Source organism: Pteropus medius, unplaced genomic scaffold, assembly GCF_902729225.1.
Source record: "Pteropus medius unplaced genomic scaffold, Ma_sr-lr_union100, whole genome shotgun sequence".
Lineage (NCBI taxonomy): Eukaryota > Metazoa > Chordata > Mammalia > Chiroptera > Pteropodidae > Pteropus > Pteropus medius.
Genome location: NW_024344378.1, coordinates 17,000,814 through 17,026,100, shown reverse-complemented (window position 1 = coordinate 17,026,100; position 25,287 = coordinate 17,000,814). Strand labels below are relative to the sequence as shown.

General features: G+C 38.2%; 1 protein-coding gene across 1 annotated transcript in view; it reads left to right on the top strand.

Annotated features, from left to right (window-relative positions):
- SORCS3 (sortilin related VPS10 domain containing receptor 3) overlaps positions 1 to 25,287 on the top strand; it is a 520,917-nt gene that overhangs the window by 327,305 nt on the left and 168,325 nt on the right. Inside the window, exon 5 of the mRNA XM_039871263.1 lies at positions 10,143 to 10,216. Within this exon, the coding sequence (XP_039727197.1) occupies positions 10,143 to 10,216 (74 nt within the window). The remainder of the gene's footprint in view (positions 1 to 10,142; positions 10,217 to 25,287) is intronic.

Below are 25,287 nucleotides of genomic sequence, written 5' to 3'. Positions count from 1 at the left end.
TGCCTTTTACCCAGGATCTTCTATTCTATTTGAAGAGATCACCTGAAATTTTGATGCTTAACTGAACAAATGAATAGATCGATGTTTGGATGAATTAAATAAAAACAATTTGAGAACTTATTAGAGAAATTTGTTAGGAAAATCTGGTTGGATGCTGGGTGTTAAATATGAGAAGTGAGATCTACTTATAGGACACACTTTCATTCTTACTAACTTCTTATGGTAATGAGTATTATGAATTTGCTTTTAAAAGTAGTTCTTCAGTTTTCCTGTTGTAATCTTTCTCTTTTGGCTGTGTCCAAGAATGGCTTCAGAAGGGAGACAGTTTGAATAAATATTGAAAGAAAGGTAGAATCTCTACAAATTTAGGAAGAGAAGGGAGCCTTACACGTGGAAGTAGTAGAGCTTTAAAGACTTAAAGAGGACTATTCACTATTCATTGAGCAAATATTTATTGAGCATCTATTCTCCTATACCTGGCATCGTGTTAACCACTTGGGAATATTAAACTAGTGATTCTCACTACTTAGAATGGAAGACAGACATAGATTATATAATCGCACTAATACATAATTTCATACTTTGATGAATGGAATAAGAGAATGGAGAGCCATGAGAGCAAATAACAGGTAGTTATCTGGGGTATGAGGTGACCCAAGAGGACTTTCTTTAGGAAGTGTTATTTCTGCTGATACCTGATGTATGAGTAGGAGTGTAATACATGAATGGGAAAAGAGAAGTGTGGAGAGGGAAGAGGGTATTTTAGGTAGAGGGGACAGAATGCGCAAAAACCCCGAGACTGAGAGTTCATGGCATATTTGAGAAGCCAAAAAAAGGCCAGTGTGGCTTTGGAACTTGGAAAATAAGGGAGACAGAGAGAAAACTAAATGAAAAGTCCAGTGGGAAATGAGCATGGTGTCACTCTGTTGATGGAGTGCAGACATCAGTATCATTTTGAGCCAGTTTCTATATGCCCAAGTAGAGGAAAGCACTCTATGCTGTAGTGTGGGCATTAGAGAATGTGGGAACAAGCACCATCAGTGCATGGGTTCTCAAATGGGCCTTCGGAGGCACCAGCACCTCTAGCAGAGTAGGACTTGGGAGATAGAAGGCTTTGCTAATCCAAACATACATGTAGCCAAAACTACATTTCCCTTCCCCTTGTTCCTGATAATTAAGGAGACTTAAATAAAAACCCTGCTCATAGTGTGTTTCCTCATATCAAATCCAGGATTCCAATTGTCATAGGCACCAAATCCCCTTGTAGTCACCCTACACAAAACATAGTTGAGTCAGTTAAATGAGTTACTTCCATCAATAACAACCAGTCCCTAATTATATATCAGGCATTCTTGGTGTCACTTCTCCCTCTTCTTCAAACTGGAGCTCAGAAATGCACCCCTGGGTGGGGAGAAGTGGTGAAGGAGTTTAACAGATATGGAGTCTCTTTCTGGAGGGTCCACTTCACTTGAAGATTTGTGAAGCAACTTATCTTTTATTCTAAGCACAGTTATTCATAGAGCAGGCTACAAAATATCCATGGAATTTTACAGAGAGAATTAGAGACTTGAAAATATTTACCCTTATGTCAGACTGCTTAAAATCAAACCCCACTTTCCTAGTGAGATGTTTTATTCCCTCTGGTCGTTGGATTTATTTTGATGAAAAACTGAGAAGCATTGAGTCTTAAACCATGTTTGATATCGTTTATAGGATATTCTGTGCCTTTCTCACCAATTTCTTATAGTTGTGAATTTTATGAATTTACTTTGTAAATGAAATTTATTGGGGTGACATTGATTAATAAAAATTATACACGTTTCAAGTGTAATATTTTATCATACATCATCTGTATATTGCGTGGTGCATTCATCACCCAAAGTCAAATCTCCTTCTCTCACCATATATCTGACTCCCTTTCCCCTTAACTACACCCCCTGCCACTTTCCCTCTGAAAGCAACAAACAAAGCAAGCAAATAAAACTCAGAGACACAGACAATAGTTCAGTGCATTTTCTTTTAATAGTTCTTGTTTTGAAAGTTCTTGTGTCTCCCTGCACTTCTCTGCTTCCACAGCCTTTGCCCTCATAACCCGTCTTTAAGTCTTTATCTTATCCTCACATCCATTCTCTCACGGAGTTGTTGCCTCCCTTTCCTCTTGAATCCTTTAGATGACCTTATTTGGATCCTTCTCTGTCCCTGCACTTTCTTTTCTCAGATGTGGCAGTTGGACCAATGTACACTGATCCAGGGCCAAGAGAATTGTACTTTTGTTGGAAGATGAGATAATGTTTCTGTTTTATTTCCAACATCTTCCCTAATGACTAGAATTTTTCACCTTTGTTAGCTGCAGTGTGTTGGGAGAACTTTATCCTTCAGGCCAGTTTCTACTCATCCATTATGACTCAGTTCGTGGCCCAGTGCCCAACCCAGCAGAACTGACCACTCCTTCCTTTGAGTTCTCCCATCACTCCTCTACCTCTTCTGGCACAGGCCTTGTGTTCTGCAGCACTTGCCTGCTGACATGTCTGTCTTTCCATCTAGGTTTTGAGTTTTTGGAGATCAGGGAATCTTGTGTTATTTATCTTTGTATCATCACACCTGGCACTAAGCCTAGTACATGCTAGATGCTCATTTAATGCTAAATACGTCGAGTGAAATAATTTGAGTTAATTAACTACGGGATGTATTTACAATAATTTTGACATATTTTTATTTACTTGGTGATTCCAATGTCAAAGAATAAAGAAGCGTGGTACAAGGGGGTGTGTCTTGTGATCCAGACTCTTAGAAATGAAATGGGAGAGATTTCAAGGTAGGGTTGCCAGATAAAACTCAGGATACCCAGATGATGTGAATTTCAGGTAAATTTTAAAAAATAATAACATTTAAAAAAATAAAAGCATATCCCTAGTGTTATGTGAGACATACTTACACATGACAAATATTTTTCATCTGGAATTCTAATTACCTGGGAAGTCTGTATTTTTATTTGCTGTTTCTGGCAATCCTACTTCTAAGTCAAAGATTTCCACCCTCCTCTTCACACAATTGTATGTATGCTCTAAGAGTCAGGCCACAAATTGGTGGCCTTCAGGCAGCATCTGACCATCTGGATCAAGATATGGCTTATTTACCCTGCATAATGTTTTAAATTTTTGCAAAAAGAAAAGAAAAATGTGGAGATTTCCCAGTAAAAATTCTAAAATTTCAAATTTCTTTGGAAACATAAAGCCTGACCACAGTGGACCAGCTCTCTTGTTCAGCTAAGGAAGAGCTAAGCCCATTTTTAGATGGAGCGTGAGGCCTCTGGATTCCCTGCTTCTCTCGAGCACTGTGATGAAATGTCATCTGCCAAGCATTATTACACTTGCACAGTGTTTTCCTTCGAGCTGAAAGGAAATTGAAACATTTTTGAACTCGTCTCTCTCTCAAAAGCAGGAAAACAAGAGATAGCTGTAGAGTGCTAAATGTTTCAATAAAAATGGGGAAAATCCAGGATAAGCAAAGAAACATCCTTTGTGTGTTAGAACCAGCACAATGAATCCATGTCTAAAGAATACAACTAATTTTACTCTTTTTCTTACACCTCCCTCACAGATTCACACTATGGACTTGAGGGCATTTGAGTTCTTAATCGCCACCAGAATGTGAGACTCCTGAGGGCAGAGGCTTTTTATCTGTTTTGTTCATTGGTGTTTCCAAAACCATGTAACAGCTCTTGGTTCTTAATAGACGTTTGATCGGTATTTGTTCAAATGAATGATGTAAGCCATGTGAGACAGGTAAAAACCAATATGGCTAGAAATCTAGAAGGGAAATAAAAATGTTGCCTTCTACAATAGGATAGCACAACTAGGTCTTTTAAAATAAACATCTTTATGGTACAGATGCCTCATATCTTCCAAGGGCAAAGAAAAATGGATGCTGAGGACAGAAGCTTTTATGTACCCAGAACTTAGAGGGACATTGGGAAGGATTGTCCCCACTGGTTATCGAGAGAGGAGATCTTTGGAGAATATCTGAGGAAGGAACCAGAGGCACATGTTGGAAAGGACTCTTCGTAGCTGTGACCCTGCTTTCTTTCCTGCTCACCACAGATCTTTCCAGAGCCCAAGTGATTCTCCCTGCAGCCCCATGGAACTCAGCCACGCTCTCCCCTCTCTCTGCAGCTACCGAAGAAATAGGTGCAGAGACCTGATTTTGAACAAAAACCAGCCTCATTTTATTTGAAAGACAAAAATCATTATCACCAGAATTCAGTAGAATGCTACCTAAACTCCATAGGTTTTGAGGAAAACAAACAGATACACCTTAGGTTTGAATTTGCCTACAGGGGACAGCTTTTATATGAATTAATTCCAAACCATTTTCCCTCTACATGGGAGATCTGATGGCTCTAGGGAATCTGGCCTGAACACCAAAAGTTGCTATAAAATAGTATATTTTGTTGCCTTTTCTGATTATATCTCATTGCTGCCATATGGTTAGTAAGAATTTACATTTATTCTTAAAAAAATGTCCCTAGGGTTGTAGAGAAAATTCACAGGACAAAGAAATACTGGCAAATGAGAGTTTGGCTTTTAACCACAGATTCAACAATCTGGCCCTAAACCAGATTTCTTAAAACTAAATGCCTAGGAGTGGAGACAAGAAAACAACAGAGAAATATAGCAAGATCTGTCATTATTATTTCTGGTGCTAGGTGTAAGATGCTTGTATTAATTTCCTAGGACTGTTGTAACAACATACCACAAACTGGGTGACTTAGACCAGAAGAAATTTGTTGTCCCACAATTCCAGAGGCTAGAAGTCCAAAATCAATGTGTTGGCAAGATCATGCTCCCTCTGAAACCTGTAGGGGAGTGCTTCACTTCTTTGTAGCTTTTGATGATTTTCTAGTATCCCTTGGCTTGTGGATACATCACTCCAATCCTCTGTTTTCACATGGCCTTCCCACTGTGCCTGTCTGTGTCTCCAAATTTCTCCTTATGCGGATATCAGTCATATTGGATTAGGGCCCACCCTGACCTCATTTTAACTTTATCTCTACAAATGCCTTGTTTCCAAATAAAGTCATTCTGAAACACTGGGGATTAGGAATTCAACATATTTTTTTGGGGCGGGAGAGGGGGACCCAATTCAACCCCTAACCTTTCAGTGCAATCACATTCTTCTTTGAACTTAAGCTCTTCAGATACAACTTGTTGTTCCGCCCGTGGAATACTGTTACATTGATTAAATTGCCTCTTTAGTTCTTTAGCTATCAGATGCTTTTCCCTGGCAGGCTGATGTAATTAGGGAACTAATAACTAAATCGATAAGGAAAAGCGTGTGTTCTTTCATATTTTCCAGCTGTTCCGATGATTCATTTAGGGCTCTGTGTGTGTTGCTACCGAATACATGCTCGTTAAGAGATATGAGACCATGACAGATAGCGGAGAGGGAAAGGATTGGATCTGGATTGCTGACTGGTAAAACTCCAGGAGTGACATCCATGCAAGGAGGGAGTGTCATGAGGCGGAATGTGGAGGAGGACATGGTCTTGTACGTGTAACTCTGCATAAGCAAGAAATGTCTGTAAAGATGTGTACCGTTTGGAAAATACACTTTATTTTACTGTTTCATGAAACACATTGGGCTGAAGACTTGCGGAACGGAACTGTATAAACACCACTGCCTGTCCAAGGAAGGAGTCACCGCTATCCACAATAACTCTGTGGGATACCATTTTGTGGAAAATCCCAGACTGCCTTCTCTAATTCCAGTTTCCTTGTGAGAAATACAAAATTTTAAACCTTGGCCTTTTAAAAGGTTAGTCTGAGAGATAAATATATGCATTATAATTAGAAAATTATTATAAAAGTGTAAGTTTAAAAAATACAGACTTGTATTATTAGCAAAATATAATATATATCCATTGTAAAGAAATCCGAAAATGATAGATTCTTTAAAAAATAGAAAAATTATTGAGAATTCCACAATTCAGAGATAACCCCTGCTAATATTTCGGCATAGTTCCTTCAAATATGTTTCAAGCTTTTGCAATACTACTTTGAATAAAGTTGATGTCAATGTTTGCATGTTTTGTAATATATTTTAAATAAATATGAACATTTCCAGATCATTCAGTACTATTCTAACGCTTACTAGTGAATGGCTGCCTATGTGCTTTATTTCTATTTGAGTGTTAAAGCTTTAATAATTACTAAAGTAATACATGTTCACAATAATTTTAGAAATCCAGATAACTAAAAGAAGGAAGTACCAATTGTCTGTGATCTTACCATTGCACAGATGACTGGTATTAATATTATGACATATATTGCAAGGCAGTGTAATTGTCTAAATTTCTGTCCTCCACCGTTCGTGGCATGTTTAACCTTTGTAAGCCCAGTACTTAGATCAGGGCTTAAAGCACAGTAGTTGCTTGATACCTTTTAGTGAATGAATGAGTGAATGAATGAAGAAAAGGATGAGCAAATGAATGACTGGCAAGGCTGCAGAGATCCAGTTTCTGGTAGAATAAAATTTGTTTCAGACTCAGCAGTTTACTGTAGATTGAGAGACAAGGTAGCAAACCCGAGGCCCTTAATGAATAGGAGCCTGCTCTTTCTGTTCATCTGAATCAGCCTGCAGGCAGAGAATTCAATTTAATTTTTCTCCCATCAGTCAAACTGAAGAGCTGAAAAAGCAAAACCAGAGACAAGGGAGGAAGGAGGTGGAACAGGCTTGGATGAGGAGATCAGCAGCTGATCTCTTGTTCTTTCTCTGTTAGGGAGAGCATGAGATGAGAGGAGCCGTGCTTCTCCCAAGGGTCGGCTCTAGCGGGAGCCGTAGTGGCTGGCTTTCTGCCACTACCAGGATCCTCCATGACAGAAGGACTGATCATTTCTCTGGAGGATTGTGAGTCCTGCAGTGTCATTGTGGCCCATGTAGATTTTTCCCTGGCCTGTCTCTAGAGTTTGCAGCAGAGAAAGACACAATCATGCTGGGTTTTAGTTGAAGACATTCAGGGCTCTGTTTGCTATGATTGGAATGAGGGGTGACAAAGTCTGATATTGCTGGGTTATAGAAAGGCTTTAAGCGAAGTCTCTTCTATATTATATTGGGGAACATCTGTCTTAAGTCTGAGCATCTGTCCCTCAGATACCTGCCATGGAAAGGAGAATGATCCATTTCTTAAAAACCTGCATGGGCATGTCAGTCCTTGCAATAAAATATATGAGTATGTACTTCTCAATGGGATGGTCTGGTCCTTATAAAACCTCTCCTTCCTTCCTCCCTACCCTAATATAAATGCACAGACAGGTAGATATAGAAACATCCACAAATAGGTGGACGGATGGATAGGAAAAAAAAAAAAACCAGACAAATGGACAAGCAAGCTCCACCTCCTTTTGGCCAGTAATCACAAACCTCCTTCCTCTGAAAAGCTCCCCCACAAGCCACACTCAAGGCCCTGACCATATTGACAGCTTTGTTCTGATTACCTCCTCCACCTGGTAAAATCTATCTCTATCATCTCTCTGCCCACACCACCTATCTCTAAAAGACTAACTAAACACATTTTCCCAGGAAGCCTCAGTGATCCGTTTCTACCCCTGTTAATTTTACCTATTTCTCAACTTCTAGAGCTTTAGTCTTTGCCCCACTTTCTCCTTTTCTGTGGTGTATCTGTACATGTTTTTGATGGTCAGCAGTTACCCTTTTTGCTGCTTGAAGAATTAGATGTGGTCCTGTGTGCCCTGTAATTTGACGGTGTAGAGCTAGTATTGTTTTAGTCACTGAGCTGGTAAATAAAGAAAGGGACTAAGAGCGATGGGGAATAGTGAAGCCTATTTTTCCCGTGTGTAGAGTTGGACACAGAGTGTAGTTAGTACTTACTCGTGGAGAGAAAGCCCAGTTTGGATAAATATGGTGAGAGTTGGTAGAGAGCTGGTGTGGTATTATATAAACTTGCCATCAGCTAAATCAGGATCAACATCCTAGTTTTCTGTATAGTTGCTGCCGTAACTTTGTAGAACCAAGTGTCAGTATCTTAATCTATAAAATAGAAATGCAAATATATCTTCTTAACTAAATTATTGGCTATTTTGAGTATCAAAAGACAGTATATGTAGTAATATCACACACATGCACACTTCTGTCATTTGATGGACAATAAAGATTTTTTTATGTAGCTTATAGTACCAGTGTTTAATAAATATTTGCTGAATTAAATTGAAATGGGCCAAAACGTTTCAAGCCCCTCAAAGCTTCTTTGAAATCACTAAAAGTTCTTTCAAAAATTATTTTTGTATGGATTGGGAGATTATGAACTTAGAACTTAACAGATAGCAAAGTTACCTGTGGTATACTGGACAGCACGTCCCTATCCATAGGTAAACACCTGTTAGGGATGTGATTACAGGAAAATACTTCACCTGACTCCATTTCTATAAACTTTAGGGCCATATGCTTCTGTCTTTCTTAATTCCTCTACCTGTAAAAGTTTGTGAGAGCAGCATAAACATAATGGAATCTTCATTATAAACTATATACCATCATTCTATGGCAAGAAGACATGAGCTAGATATCAGAAAAATTACATCCTAATTTTTTTAAACCAAAACTTAACTTCTCCAAGATTGAGTTTCATTAGCTGCGAAACAGGCTTGTGTGTTCATTTGTTATGTGCCAGGCAGTGTGTAACCGCTGGTACATAAAGGTGAATAAGGCATGATCCCTTTGCTCTTTGACTCACAGTCTAATGGAGGAGAGGCATGCCAACCAGTAATGTCTTAGTGCGGGCAGCTTCTCAGAGGCAGACAGTAAAAATAGTGCTGACACCACATAGTGAGAGGTTAACTCTGCTTCAGTGGATCAGAAATGCTTGAGAGCAGGCGTTTGAGTTAGTAATTACTGTCCTGCCTTCCTTTTAGTGTCTGTAAGGCTCAAATGGATGTGAAAGAGCAATGTGGTTGAATTGTTGTTGTTGTTGTTGTTGTTGTTGTTATTTCATTATCAGATTCAGATATCAGTGTACTTCCAGACATTCAACTGAAAATAAACCCCGTACTCCTGGCTAGTCTCTCTAGGAATGCTGGCCTTTTTTTTATGTGTTACAAAGGGAGCAGTCTCCATATCCATAAAATAAAGGGCTGTAGAATCTGACTCTATTGGCCATGCCAAGGGTTCTCTTTTATTTTTCCAAAGTTCTGGGGCTCTTCTGGAATTTTTTTCTCATACCATGAGTTGCTCTCCATCCTTACCTGCCTGTTTTAATGATTGATTTATGCACCAGATATTTGATGAACACTTTATATGTATTCAAGGTATATAAAAACAACTAAATAATAAAGACAAATCTAAAACACATAACCATTTATAACTATGATAAGTGCTGAATGGAAACAAATAATGAGTACAGGGAATTGAAAAAGAAGGAAGATGAATGGGCTGAAGTGGTCAGAACAGGCTTTGAAAAGGAAGGCACACTCGTGCTGGCCCTGAGTAGATGGGTGATTTTTTGCTTAGGCATAAGAGTGGCCTTATCTTTGCCATCATGCGAAGACATGAGATTATAAATGAACCTGATATTTTTAGTGACATTGAAGAGTCCATTTCAACTAGATTATATATAGGCACAATAAGAGTTGAAACTGAGAGTCCGATATTTTGCATTTAATATTGTCTCAGATATCACAGGTTGATGAGCATTTTTACATATATGTCCCATTTTCCCTCTGAGCACAGAATCTACTTCTGTCTTATCTTGATACCCACCAGAGTGCCTTACATGTAGGAATTGCCCAATTAATGCTTTTTAAATAAATGTTGCTGAATTGTTTTAGGTGTAGCTAAAGACTTTCACGGACTTTGAGGAGAGAATGATGGATGATATTACAAATGGATTTATACTCAGCTCATAAACACCAGTTGATAGTATGTATATGAAGCACCTACTTGTTGCCAGAAGGCACGATGATAAGCAAAGCATGGGCATATTCATGTATTTTTATCTGGATGAAACAGACACTGGCTTGGGTGTGTGAGGCACTCTGGTGTATTGGGATGTTCTTCTCCAGGGGGAAGACCCAAGGATTCATGTTGAAAGTCCCCTTCGATGCTTACACTCTCCTTGCTTCATTGTTTTGCAGCTCTACAGCTCCATGGACTTTGGGAGACGGTGGCAACTCATGCATGAACGTATCACCCCCAACAGGTTTTACTGGTAAGCCCCATCCGCAGCCCTACCTCCCTCTTGGGTAAAGAATTATCAGACAGCTTAGCCCTCTAGACAATCCCTGGACACCTTTATCACTTGAAGGCACATGTGTGCTAGCCCTTTGCTATTCAAAGTGTGTTTTGTGGACCAGCAGCATCAGTATCATCTGGGAATTCGTAAGAAATGCAGAATCTTAGGCAAGACTTATTGATCAGGAGCAAGTATGATCCCTGTGATTAATGTGCACATTATAGTTTAGGAAGCACTTGGCTGGAGAGCTCCATGAGAAAATCATAGCCAGGTGTCTTAGCTATATACTAATCTCCCTTCTTTTTAAAAACCTATATATTTTATGTACCTATTCTAACAAAGCAGTATTTCCTAAATGTACTCAAGAACACTAGTTCCACAAAATGCCTCTCCTTTCATAAGTGTTTCCATGGTCAACTAATTTTAAGTACCGATTACCTAACTCTGCCCTCAAGAAGACAGGATTCACGTTGGGGTATTAAAGAGTCTAGGGAAATCCTGAGTGAAAAAGCCTTCAGAACTTTAAGTCACCAGTTCCTATCCTTAATTTACTACAGAAGCCTTTTCTCTTGTCATATCAGATAAATCCTTTGGAACAACTTCTGTGGAGCACATTTTGAAAAAAACCTTTTAGAAGAGTGAATGCATGTTGCAAATGGAAATTTGGCCCTCCCCCCAATCAGAAAGTGTTTTTATTAATCTGTATTCCTTTATATATGCATGCTATTTTTACCTTGTTTGTCACATGGTAAGCTTGGTCTGGCATAAATTTACCTCCTGCTATAACAGGAAATGCTTCTCACTTGTATCTTGCTTTCATTTCAGTAGAGGTAGAGGTCAATGGAATACAGGATAGGAAGCATACACCAAAGCATAATATACTTAATTATATGCTTAATATAAAACAAAAACAAAATTTTCAAGTTTTGAAAGTAGTACCTATTCCATATCTCTTTTTGAATACTTTAATACAATTTCCTTAAAAAGCCATGAGATGGCCGCTTATGCCCCACACAGGGTAGGGGTGGGTGTGGTGTGTGCATGCATGTGTCAGGGAGGTGGTGGTGACAAGTACCTCGTACATGTACACATCCACACCAACATCTGTGGGAGCAGTGGCTTTACCCAGTACCCTCTGTCCCCACACACTATGTCCAAAATTAAAAATTATGATTTCCCAAGCATATTGTGAAATCCAACTGTGTTTTACATACAGTTCAGAGGACTGGGAGGGCAAAGGGCATTGGGAGCATTTCTCTTGACTCAATGCTTAACTGTCCCCAATTATTTTACCTTTATTACTTGGTCTGTAACTATTATTGCAATTAATACTTGGTCTGTATTTGAAACTATTCAGATTTTTCAATAGACTAAAGCAGAAAAAGAAAATATTTGTTTTTCTGACATACCAGCTATATAACTACAGCCCTGGCTCAGCTAATATGGACCAGTTTCCCACTGTGCTGGCATTCAGAGGTCCCTCAAAAAGAAAAAAAAGCTGTCTGCTATTCCTGGAACAAACTCTTGAGGCAGTTAGCTAACTAGGAAGTCATGTCAATGGAAAAGTAAAGTACAATAGACTGGATAAGTCTTGTTATCGTTTCTGAAGAAAATTAAGTGGATGAGGAGCAGTGTTTTTCTATCTTTGCAAAGAGCAAGCAGAGGCTGTTCCAGCTGCTGTCACCCTCCCCCTTTCTTTGTGTAGCAGAAAGAATAAATCCCTAGGTCCTGATAATTGTGTTTCATCTCTCCAACACTCTGTGCTCCTTTCATATATACCCCCATGGGGAATTATAAAAGTTATTGCCCATGCTGGCTAGCCAAGTGGTAGCTGAAAATTTCATTTGTGTAATTATCACTTCTGTGTTTCTGATGTATAATTGCCACGATTATTCTTTTAGGTGTCATAAGACTCGCAGAAGAAGAGCGACTTTTTATATAGACCTTTTTTTCCCAATGACAGAATCCAAGGCTGTCAAAAGCTCTAAACTACTTATGTTGAAAAGACATGGCCTATATGGGTTAGAAATGGAAATATCCAGTAGGCACTTCTTAGAGAAAAGACAAAATGTGCATTTCTCTGGATGTAACACAGCTTTGGCTGAGACAGAGACTCTTTAAACTGTGGTTTCGTCATCTATACAATGGGAACAATATTTTACTTGTCAATTTCATAATGTCCTTAAAAGGACCAGTTATGATCAATTGGACATTTGAAATTTCATTTATCCATTTAAAATGTATAATTTTAAGTTATAAGTTTCTAAGTACTATATCTATTAGCAGTTCTGAAGACTATGACACATAAGCGATTTGTCATTTTTCTGGGATGCAAATTTGAATACTGTGCATGGTGAGACTGTGTGTCTATGACACTCGGTAACAATTGAATGGGTCTAATTTACTTCCAGGAATCCGCATCTCAACCTAGCTTTATATTTCTCTATTCTTTAAGTCATAATTCTTATGAAGTAGTTAAACAAACAAAAAGTAATTAACGGCAAAAATCCTTTAACTACTTCTTTGAGAGGGACGGTGCAGAGTGAAGTGGTACTGGAAACAGGGAGGAATTACTGGGGGGAGAGCAGTTATGCCAAAAACAAGACATTGAAATGAAAGATGATGTTAAAAAGACTTTTGCCTTGTGGTATGTAGACAAATAGTGTGAACATGCGTTTTATAAGTAATATTGTCCAAGTTATGTGTAATTTGGAGATTTGCACATGTCTACAGATAGATCTTTCATAAATATAAAGTTTCTTCTCCCATACCACCTTCAAGGGATGGAAAGTAGTGATCTGGAGGGGACTCATAGGAAGAACAACACTGCAATCCAGAAGTGATTTCCATCAAGGGTACAGGAGAAAGAATTGACCACACGCATGCCTCATACTTACTCTCTCATCTACAGTGACAATCATTGTAATGGCTGTGAAAATGCATTGGAAATCATAAGGGGCTATCATTTTTATCCATTTCCCTCTTAGTGCCCCACAGTACCATGGGTTAGGCAGAACATGGGGCATAATATTCATTAGTCTCAATTATAAAATCTTCATTTAGAGATAAAAATTTCTTTATGAATTTTAGGTGGTCTAACTTCATCAAGCAAGTTCACCTAGAAATCTTACACTATAGAATAACTCGGCCATCAAACACATGCCCACAGCATAGGATTGACTGACAAGAAAACTCCTCCTTTATATGTGTGAGCCTTTCACTCATCTGATACCTGGTCAACAGATGGGTCATCAGGCCTGTCTTACTTACCCCATTCATCAGCCCAACTGCTTCAGCAATGATAATTTGTTTGGAGAACACAGGAGTGGAATGACTGTGCAAACAAAATCCCTTGAGCAGAGCTATCACGGGGAAAAAGCATGTTTTGTTTTGTTTTGTTTTTTTTCATTTTTGTTTTCGTTTTTTTAATGTTTTATCTCCTACAGAGTTGCAAATGAATAGTATTTTCACTCTTCCACTAGAAGATATTTAACAAGCATGCACATTGTGCAGTGGAAAAATTGTTTTCTTGCACATCCAACGTGAATGTTTATTGTGGTTCACAGCTTTGCCTGTGTGGCCTCTCGCCCTCCCTAGGTGTTCACCCTCTTCAGGAATCTTTTTCAGTGAGTTCTTGGGCATCTTAAGCCTTGCTGAGTTCTATGTGTAACTCGACTGGCATCTAAGTGCCTCTGGTCTCTGATGGCATTCATTTGTATGGTATCGTGAGAGAGAATATTGCCAACGTGTCTTCCTTAATTATTCTCTCACTCTTGAAATATCAGGGTCCTTTTGTTTCTCTTCCTTGCCATCGCTTCAGGAGAGTGTTCTGATAAAGTAACGCACTCTAAGGTGTAAGGGACTTAAATTCTTACCCCTTTTCTGGGATGTTTGGATTGTAACATGGACTGGTCTTGAGAGTAAGAAATCCTTGAAGACGTTAACAGATGTAATAGAAGTTCTAGGTCAGCCTACTTCAGGGGCTATAGGGACAGCGTCCTTGAGGGCTGCTCTTTGAAGCTGTTGTGGGCCTGGTTGCAGACTGAAGAGTGGCTGGTACACATGGATAGTTAGGATGAGCTCTAGGTCTCCTGCACTCACTCAAGGTCAGCTTACTAATTGTTCATGTCCAGGACAATTGTGCCAGCGTCTTTTTTTCTGCTCTTTCAAAAAGGCCATGAGGGAGATTGGGAAGATGGAAGAACAAAGCATGTTCCTCCTGATGTGTGTCGACAGGAGGTCCTAGGGAAATGTCTTTTAAAGGAGAAAGGGGTGGAATAGAAAAAGAGAACAGACTAAAAGTCCTTTTGTTGCACTCTTTCCTTTCCAATCTTTCATTGTTCTTATTTTTTCCTAGCCTCTGTTTGCATGCATGTGCTCTTTTGTATGTAGGCTAAACATTTTACATGTTAAATTGTATACTCTGTCTCTTCTCTTAATGTTCTATTATAACAATTTTTATGTTATTATAGAATCTTTATAACAATCGCTTTTAATTGCCTATGCAACACTTTATTCTATAAAGAGGCATACTTTATTATTGTGTTTTATTTTTATTGGACATTGAAAAATTTCAAATTTTTTAATAATATCAGTTTCATTAATATTTTATGCATATTTCTTTAATACCTAGGATTGTTTTCTTGGACCAGTGGCCTAGGTAACCCAAAGAGGAACTTGATTGTGTTTTCCCCACTCTCAGCAGAGTGTCACATTTAAGCAGTATGATCCAAATGCAACGCTGAAAGCCTTTCAGAACAACCTAGCTTTTAACTGAGCATTTTTCTTGAAGGGGATTGCAAAGAAGCATTGCTTCAAACAGCACATAGCAAGTCTTTCTAAAATTCCTTCGTCATATCTGTCTCCACAAAGTCCTGAGCATCATAGTAGTTTTTCCTTTTCCTTCTCGTCCCATGGGCTTTCAGTCCCAGAGGTTTATTGTCCTCTGTGCATTCCTTTCCAGACTCCTCCCCACACCACATACACACACCCTCTTTCCCAGTTAGCATAGCTTTTCTTATGTAGAATGATCTACCCCTCTCTTTACCTCTCCATCTATCACTCTCACCCCACCTTCAGCAAATCAGTGTAATATCTCTTAGATGTACACCCCTTAGAACATTGAGGAGGGGGAATTTATAACTGTTAGGTTTTAATGTTTTTGGTTTAATTACCACTAGAAGGGAAATAAGTACATCAAAATATACACATTTCGAGTCTCTTTAATACTTGCAATTAAAAAAATTAACAAAGTTGTATGTTATTATATTTGCCTACATATAACATATGACAGTATCAGTCTATGTATGAGAATATTTGCTTCCTCCTTATGGTAGGCAGCCTCCAAGGTGGCCCTCAATGATCTCTGTCTTCTAGAGACCATGCTGTTGTGTAGTCCCCTCCCTTCGAATTTAGGCTTAATTTAGGGACTTGCTTCTAGTGAGTAGAATGTGGCACAGGTGATGAGATTTCACTTCAGAGTTTTAGTTTCGAAAGACGATGGTTTTTGTCTTAGGTGTGTTCTCTTGCTTGTTCAGAGCAAACTGTCATGTTGTAAACTGCCCTATGGAGATCCTCAGGTGGCAAGGAGTTGAGGGAAGTCCCCAGCCAATAGTAAGAGAGGAACCAAGAGCCTCATTCCAAAAACTTAATTCTAATAAGGAACAGCTGAATCTTGCCAACAATTATGAGTGATCTTGGAAGCAGATCTTTCTCCAGTCAAGCTTTCGTATGAGACTGCAGCCCTGTCCAATGTAGTTCTTGTGAGAGACTTTGAGGCAGAGGCACCCAACTGAATCATGCCCAGATTCCCAGCCCGTAAAACAGTGAGATAATAAATATTTGTTGTTTTTAGCTGCAAATTTGGATGGTAATTGTCACAGAAATAGGTAATAAATACACCTCTCCTTGATCATTATTTTGCTTATTTATTTTTGAACACAAGGTAACTGCTCTGTTTTGGACCACTTCCTCCATGTTCCCTTCATTAGTGTCAACCCCAGGTGTTGCATTTTGCTAATTGTTTAGGTCTACCATTACAGTAGGGAAATATCATAATGTCCTGATATTCCTGGCCTCCTGATGCTTAGATTCTATGGAGTTTGATGATCGAGTAGCAGACCTCAGAGCCTTATCCTTAGCCTGATTGAGGCTCATTTAATATAATGAGGTTGTCTGACCTTGCTCTGTTCTCTTCTATTCATTCTATTCTATTCTAATCTATTCTATTCTATTCTATTCTATTCTATTCTATTCTATTCTATTCTATTCTATTCTATTCTATTCTATTCTGTTCTGTTCTGTTCTGTTCTGTTCTATTCTATTTCTATCCTACATTTTATGGCAGGATTGCATTTTCTGAGACTATCGTTGATTCTGAACGTGTGTGTGTGTCTCTGTATATATGTGTGTGGACACATACATGAGCCAAGTGTGTTCATGCCCATTTAAAGAAGTAATAATTTCACTTAAGGTATAAAAATCCCTCGTGTCTGGGTCTTAGACTTACCTATCAGCCTGGTAGCAGCTGTGGGTGTGGGGAACACAGGGCAGAGATTCAGGAGGTGAAAATGGAAAAAATTACATTGAGATAAAGTAGCTGCTGTGAACCCTCTTGCACCTTTCTCTCAATTCATACTCTGTAGATCTTAACTGTTTTTGGATGCATTCTATGTTTTGCTGCAAAAATGGGCTCCAGCTATTCAGCCAGGAACCCAGTTAGACCCTAGACTAAGGTTCCTGAAGAAATATATGCCAGGTCATCCTTAGGCTATTAATGCATTATCCACAACAGACACAGAGTTAAGGAACAGGCAGAGTGGCTTGAGATTGCTTCCTGGAAAATCAAGGCCTTTTCAAACAAAGTTAACATTATGGGCTGAATTGTTGAAGCTGCCCTAAATGTGCATGCACAATTTTGCAAACACAGTCATTTGCAATCTCAAGTAATGGGATTTAGGCATCGACCTGATATAAGGGATCAGATTTAGAGGCCCTGTGCAAGCCAGGATATGCTACAAATAATATTTAATTTAGCGCTCCCTTACATTTTTAAAATGATGAAGCAATTTAAAAATACATTACATTCAAAATAATACATGCAAGGTCAAGAGGGGAGATATGAAAGCTCAGCTTGCAAGCAGAAAATGGTTTCTACTTTGCTGGTGGGGGCTGCCTATGCTGTATGTCTGGTTGCATCTTGGCCTTGGAAGAGCTATCTTAATGCTAAGAGCAAAATTCAGTGCTCAAAATTTATACATGGTAGTCTGCCAGTGTACTGAGGAAGGCAGAATGCTCTCCTCCTTGAATGTAATCAAGATGTACTGGACTCATGTGATAGTTATGTGAGTTCTATGAAGGAAGGGAAATAAGGAGACATATGTAGCTATATACCTAATGGCTTCTTTACTATGAAGAGAAGAGGTCATATTTGACACTGCCTTGGGAAATCTGAAAATATTTGTGTGTTAAACTCAGATTCAGAGGTAGCCCAATTCACTCACCTAATCCAGTATAACAAAAATTCCAAGATGGAAATGGAAACACCATCCCTATCTCTTTCTTTAGCTTTTTGGTCAGTGTCTCCAGAATTAAAGATTCATGATTTCTAGATGCTTATTCCATACCTGATGATTATGCAGAGAACACGAGAAATATTTATTCAGCTCAGAGACAGTGGAATCTCATTGATAATAAACTTTTAGAGGGGGGGCAAATTTGACTGTTCTCACAGTGGGCAATATTTCAGCCAGTTATTGTCTTTGAGGGTGGGGTTAGTGGAGACCCCAATGGAGTAAAGTGCCTTGACTACTGTAGTCTTTCTGAAACTCAAATTGCTCATTCAGCTCCTTTCACGAAAAAGTGGGGAGAGTGAATGTGTTGATAATAATGAGTTGCTCAGCAGCATTATGAGTAGGGAATATGAGAATTGGAAGGTCAGGAAGAGGCCTAAAGAGACAAGAAAGCCAAGGATTTGAGCTGAGCAGCCCAAGGAGAAAGCATTGAACTGAGGGCTTGGAGGCTGTTTAAAATGTAAGTTGGTTACAGGGTTGCAGGCAGGAGGAATCATCTTCTTTCTCCCCAGGGATATCTAAGGGTGTTCTACTCCAGCTTGGGTTGAGGCATGTATTTGTCTGATCAGGCTGCCACAACACAATACCATAGACCAGGTGGCTTAAACGACAGTTTATTTCCTCTCTGTTTTGGAAGCTGGAAGTCTGAGATCAGGGTGCCAGCGTGGTCAGTTTCTGGTGAAAGCTTTCTTCTTGGCTTTCAATTCAGTCTATAGAAGGGTAGAAAGCTTGGAAAAACTTCAGAGAAGGAATGCGAACTTTCTAGAGAACTTCTCACAAAGAAGAGTTCTATAGCGTAAATGGCTAAGGCTGATGGGAAGAGATGGAGAGACAATGCCAAATCTATAAAACTAATGTTAGAAGGAAATGAGCACACTTTAACTACTTTATTCTGATTTTAGACACGATACAAGCTTATTGTAGAAAGTTAAGAAAACACAGGAAATTAAAAAGAAAATAATTACCTATAATTTTACTACCTAGAAAACACCACTTTAAAAAAATCGAATATTTTCTCATAGACTTTTACCCTATTATAATATAGTATAAATTGTGAATATATATTTAAGTTTTTATCACAATTGAGATCATGCAGTTAATAGAATTTTGTATTTTTTAAAAATGAGCTTGAACACTATCCTATACCATCCTCTATACTTTCCAAACGTGACTTAAAACTTCTTACTTGCATTTTATTCTAATTAGTGGATACATAATAATTGGATTATTCTTTTATCATTTAACATTGATCTTGCTTCTAAACTTTTACTATTAAAGAAGGCATTAGAATGTTGTTTTGAAAATCTTTACATAATTATTTGTTCAAGGTCTGATAATTATAATTTTTAAGGTAGACTACCAAAACAATATATATAAATATTGTCACGCCAAATTGTTTTTCAGAAAGTTTATTTTCGTTTCCACTTCAACTAGTAAAATACCATTTCACTATACCTCATAAAAATTTAATTTAAAAAGTAATCTAATTTAATATGTAAAAAATGAATCTTCCTTGTTTTAATTTGCATTTCTTATCAGACCGGTGAGTTTAGACATGTTTTCATATATTTATTAGCCATTGTATTTCTTTTATGCGACCATCTGTTTTTGCTTCTTCTTTATTATGAGTTCTTTATATGGTCTCTCATTTTGTTTCAATATTATCCCATTTGTTCTTTGTGTTTTAATTGCCTTACGATTTTAACATATTTTTTAGTTTAAAAAATTGATCAAATCATTTTACTTTTCTCATTATAATGTCTTCTATCACTTTATGTTCAGATATGCTCTCAACCTATGATCAGGTAACTATTATCTGAAGTTTTCTGATTTGTAATGCTGCTTTATTAAATATATAATATATAGTATGAATACTATATATATTAGATAACATATCAGATATAAAAATACTGAACTTTCTCCTACATTATGCTTCAGAAATCTCACACTAATATTTCATCCTGTGACTATATCATTTAATCAGTTTAATAATTTTATCCATACTGATAGATATTTTTAGAATTTATAGAATAAAATCCAATGATCTGTCTCTACTTAATTCTTTGCCCATGTTTCTGTTTCCTGTATGGGAAACTGGTCATAAGTTTGGTACCCTTGAGGTTGGTGGCATTTATCATCTTTTATTCTAACGGATTGGTTGGTCCTCTGCCCTGAGCTGGACTTCACTGTATTTAGTTATTGTTTATAACACAACATATTGCCTGGCTGGGCAAATCTTTTCTCTTGAAAAACATAACAAAATAAAACAAAACTAAATATCATTTTCTTTTTTTCAAAATATTCTTGGCTTATCCTTTTTATTTATTCATCCAAATGAATTTAGAATCACATTGTAATATTCCAAAATCTTCCAAATCCAAATCCCCCACCTAATTAGACTATTGATTAGAAATGCAGCAAAGCTATACATTCATTTGTAGAGAACTGAAGCTTTTTCAATATTCAGTTCCATTTTTGATCATATGGTTTGTCTTTCGTTTTATTCCATTTCTATGTGTCTTTAGGAAAGTTGTATAGTTTTCTTTACAGCTTTAGTTAATATTATTTCTAGAAATTTTCACCTTTGGCGCTATTTTAAGTAAAGATATTTTGCACAAGGCATCTCTCTTCAGACCTAGCATGACTGAATTATGTAACCATGAGGTATATCTCTTATTTGTCTACATGCATATGTGGTTGGTATCCTAAGATTCTTTACAACATAAATAAATTTTTTTTTTAAAGCTCTAAGTGTTTGGAGAATGCGATGTGACTAGGGATTTATTTCTATGGGGATTTATTTGGGAATCTATAGGAGGCGAGCTCTCCCTTTAGTAGCTGTGTAAACTTAGGCAATTATCTCTAAGCCTGATGTTCCACCAGTCAGAAGGGACACCAGCTGGTATACCCTGCCACTGCCTCCTGGCTGATTGTCAGTCTTCTCAGCCTGGCACATAGTAAGTAGTTAATAAATATTAGCTATAACATTAATAATAAAACAACTTACAATATGAGACGATAATTGGAAGAGATGACTATCCTCATTAATTTGCTGACAAATAGCACTTAGCATCTCTTTGAATCTAAGCAAAGTTGGGAATATCTGAATATTTTTTTTGCCCACAATCAAATCCTATTGTCTGATAGTCAGTGTTTGTATTTCTGATCTGTTTTTCCAGCTGTCAGCATATGTCTTCTTATTATACTTGTTAAACTATTTTTAGAGGAAATTATTTAGGGCTTGATGTTAATAAAAATAAACAAAATTCATAAGACCATAAAGTAATTATTGTGTTGTATCAGACCATGTGTGCTTAACAGATGTGATATAAATGTTGAGAAAAATTCAAGCAGATTGCCGAGGGACTGTGGCCAGAAATGGGAAACACCAAAAGAGTATTGGAGGAAGAGTTATAATTGCTCAGAAGATGAAGGGATCAGGTTAGCCTGGTATGCCCATCAAAGGCTTCTTGGAGGAGAACTGAAAAATCTTGGAGTGAATTGAATTGGTAAGTAAGAAAGGGAGAGAAATTTTTCTGGAAAGGGAGAATAATTGGAAGAAAGTCTGTGGCATGGTATGTTTGGAGAACAGTTATTAGATCTGCTAGAAGAGGATTCTTAACTTCAACATTTTTGACTGGACAATTATCCTGTGCATTGCAGAAGGTTTAGCTGGATCTCTGGTCTCTGCTCATAAATGCCCATAGCACTTCTTTAGTTGTGAAAATGTCTCCAGATATTGCCAAATGTTCTCTGAGGAACAAAACGGACTCCTGCCCTCTTCACCCCTGCCATTGAGAACCACTGTGCCAGAAAAATAGGATTTGCATTGAGAGACAGTGAGAAATAAAACTAAGGATGTAGACTAGATTCAGATTGTGAAGGGGGCCCTCAAATATCAGGTAAGTGGTTTAGACTTGTCTTTCTGAGTAATGGAGGGCATTCGTCTTTTTTGCAAGGAAATGACATGATATTCATGTTTTATGAAGATTTATTGACGTTTGGCACTTTCCTTGAGATGCTCAAGTGCATTTCTGTGCAACTTTCTGTAGATAGATAAGGTACTGCAAATCTTTTAAAGCATCCTGATCCCAAGTTCCATTCTCTAATGAAAAAAATATGAAATTGTAGACTTTTTAAAAGTGTATACCTAATATATATATTTTTACATAATACATTTTTGTTTATATTTTATTGATATAACGTTAAAGAATTTTATTAAATTAAGGATTTAATCATTTTAGTACAACACCTGTTATTTTTTCTTGCCCTTTTGTAATTTTTATACACATGAAAGTAATTTCTCACAAATTTGTAGTTATGTTATGTCCCCAGTTTAATTTTTTGTTTGTTCGTTTGTTTGTTTCACTCACACTTGGCCTATATAATTTTCTGTTTGTGTGCATAAAGATCGTTTCGATGGCGGCAGAATATTTCACTCCATTAATATACTCTCATTTATATTAAAGAGTTATGACAAAGTTAGAGTGGAAAGGACCCTGAAAGACGATCTGGTCTAGTGATTTCTCCAACAGTGCTTTTGGAAGCTCTGTGGAGGTTCTAATAAATTGCCCCAGGGACCACCCGATACATAGAGAAGCCTATAGAGTGCTTAGTGATCAGGTCCTTGGCCTCCTAATATTTGCTTCAGTCAGAATGACTAAGCTTCCTAATTAGTTTTATATATTAGGCTTCTGCAGAATATTGCTTTTGAAGGTTGAAGACCATTCACTAAAGAAATAAACAAAAATGTTTACAAAGTCATTGATCTAGACTGTTTTCCCCTCAGTTTATGCAAACCGTATACTGGCATAGCAATTTTCAGTTTATCTTTTCTCAATGCTTACACCACCCTGAAATGTTCAACTATATAGTGTGGACAATGCCTGAATGGTTAGAGTCTGCCAAATGACCTAAGCGTGTTGTGTTAGTGAGGATGCTACCTGGTGACTCTCTGCTTTATGGTCTCACCTTGTTTTGGTGAGATCACTGTCTACACTCACATGGACATGATTTTGGTGATTTAACTGCTAGTTCATGGAGCTGGGTGTGAGGGAGGATGTAAAGCTATGGTGATTGGGTTGGAAGAAATAGACCCTTTTATTTGCTTGGTAGCAAATAGCACTGAGGATCACTGAGTCACACTCTAGCTTGTTTTGTTCTTAAAGGAATGTCTACAACAAGAAATTTCTTTAGGAAATTAGGCTTTTTCAGCTGTCAGCATATTGCTTTTCAAAGATAGCAGTTTTCCTCCTGCATACATGTTTTGTGCATATCTGAATTTAGCAACCGGCATATGCTATCACCTTGATCCTCTTTGCTTACAAATACAATAAGGGACAAAATTCTGATTCAAGAATCCATGGTGCTTCTTAAATTCCACAACCCCACCCCGCCCCACCAACACACCTCCCTCCATATCAGAACACGTTCTTCCCCTTTAGTTATCTCACTGGCATCTGCTCTTTGGAAAGGCAGCCTGGATGATGGATTAGGGGCATGCTCCACCCCTCTCTCCCTGCTGGCCAGCCGTGTCATATTCAGACATTCTTCAACCTTTCCCCTAACAGTATGGAAGAGAAACTGTCAAGTAATTTGGGCAGAACCGTGCACAATGGAGGCAGGAAGAGAGCCCCCGGGGAATCTCTGCTCTGCCCACTCAGCATTTCCAATGATTTTGAGGAGACTGAAGCTTTGAAAAGGTCAACCCCTGGAACCAGTCTGATCTATAAAAGGCACCAAAGTATGCAATAATTGCCAAGGAGTCAGGACAAAAGCACTGGGGGGTTTAAAATGGGATAGCTGTGATGCTGGGCATGAGAAGTCCAAGCGATGCTGGGCATGAGAGCTGCAAGATCCTGCTTCATACATTTTATTAACATTATTGTCCCCCTGTTTAACAAGTATCATTAAAAGAAGTGACAGCAAAATAGAACAAATGGAGTTGAGTTTTATGACTCTTTTCTAGTTTTGTGGAAGAGGAGATTTGGAATGTGAATTACATAATTGGGAAACTATGCCTTCCTTCTCTTTTCTTTTGATTTCTTTCATCCTTTTTTTTTTTTTTAATGTGAGATTTGTTAGGATTTTTCCAGAGCTGAGAGAAATTCAACAGATTGAATACAGAAAATTTGTGACCTTGAGGTATAATGGAAAGAGAGATTGAGTAGGAGTTAGGGTTTCTGGGTGCTAATTCTACTTCTGTGATTGGAATAATGGCCAGACATTTCTATGTATTTTCATCTGTAGAATTAAAAGGTCTTGCAGGTTTGGTCTAATGATTTCATCCCACGAGTGAGTCTGTGATCCTCTTGCAACATAGGCGTTGATCTTCAGAGTTGGGTGGTGGCAGGAACTGGAAATTCTGTTCACTCCAGTGATAGGGAGAATTCTGTTTCTGAGATGATGGTCAAGGGACAACCTGCAGTGTACTGACCTGAGGTGCTTGCTAAAAATGCATTCTTGATCTGCATCTCTAGTTCTGGACCTCAGGAATTTTCTCTTTTATCACCCTCTCCCAGCAATTCCATTGCATATTATGTTTTAGAAACCAGAGGAGGTAGTTGGGCAGTGGTTTGAAAACCAGGGAGGCAAGTCAGTGTGATACCAGGTGCTGTATGTGGAGGGTTGTGGACTGGGACCCCATACCAAAAACCGTCTCCTTTCTCTGCAGTATTTGACATTCATAGTTAAAGAGTAATTGCAAGCAATGAAGACATTGCCACCTCCAGGCATCTTTTAAAAATGCATACAATTCATGCTAAATGAGATAATATATTTAAGTGTGCTTTGAAAACTATAAGGCATTATTAAAATGTTTTGTAACTGTAAAATGTTGTATAGATGTTAGTCATTGTGAAAATAATGCCTCTAGTTTTTATTAACACTACGACATGAATGAGGTTATTGATTTTCTCTATGTTCCTTTAGATGCACTTACTGAGGAATTCCATTCAAGAGATGGTTTTGCGTCCCTACTCTTACATAATAGAATTATGCATTTAAACACGTTGCCATGAAACTTTGCGGTGCCTTTTAGGGGTATTTCCTAAACCCCTCGACTGTGAGCTCATGTGTGTGACTTGTTTTCTCCAAGTTTAGCCTCTGTGACCCAAGCAGAAGCTTTTAAAATACCTGCCCAGTTGGGTGTGCCTCTGTTGCCTCTGCTGTCTCATGGTGGCTGTAGCTCTTTATCCCAGACCCTGTAATGAATACATGGAGCACGCCAGAGCCCACACCTAGGTGAGGAGCCAAGTTCTACCCAATTCCTAAATTGGAGCTGACTTCCCATAGAGCCCAGCCTAGACAAACTAACCCCAGCTTGCCCCCAGATGGCGAGTAAGCCACTGACTTTGGGGATGAGTCATTGTGCAGCAAAAGCTAACTGATACAGTAGGACAAAGAAAAGTTGAGACAAATGAACACATGTCTGATTCAAAGGACAGTGGTGAGGTGCCACGAGAAAGGTGCAACCTG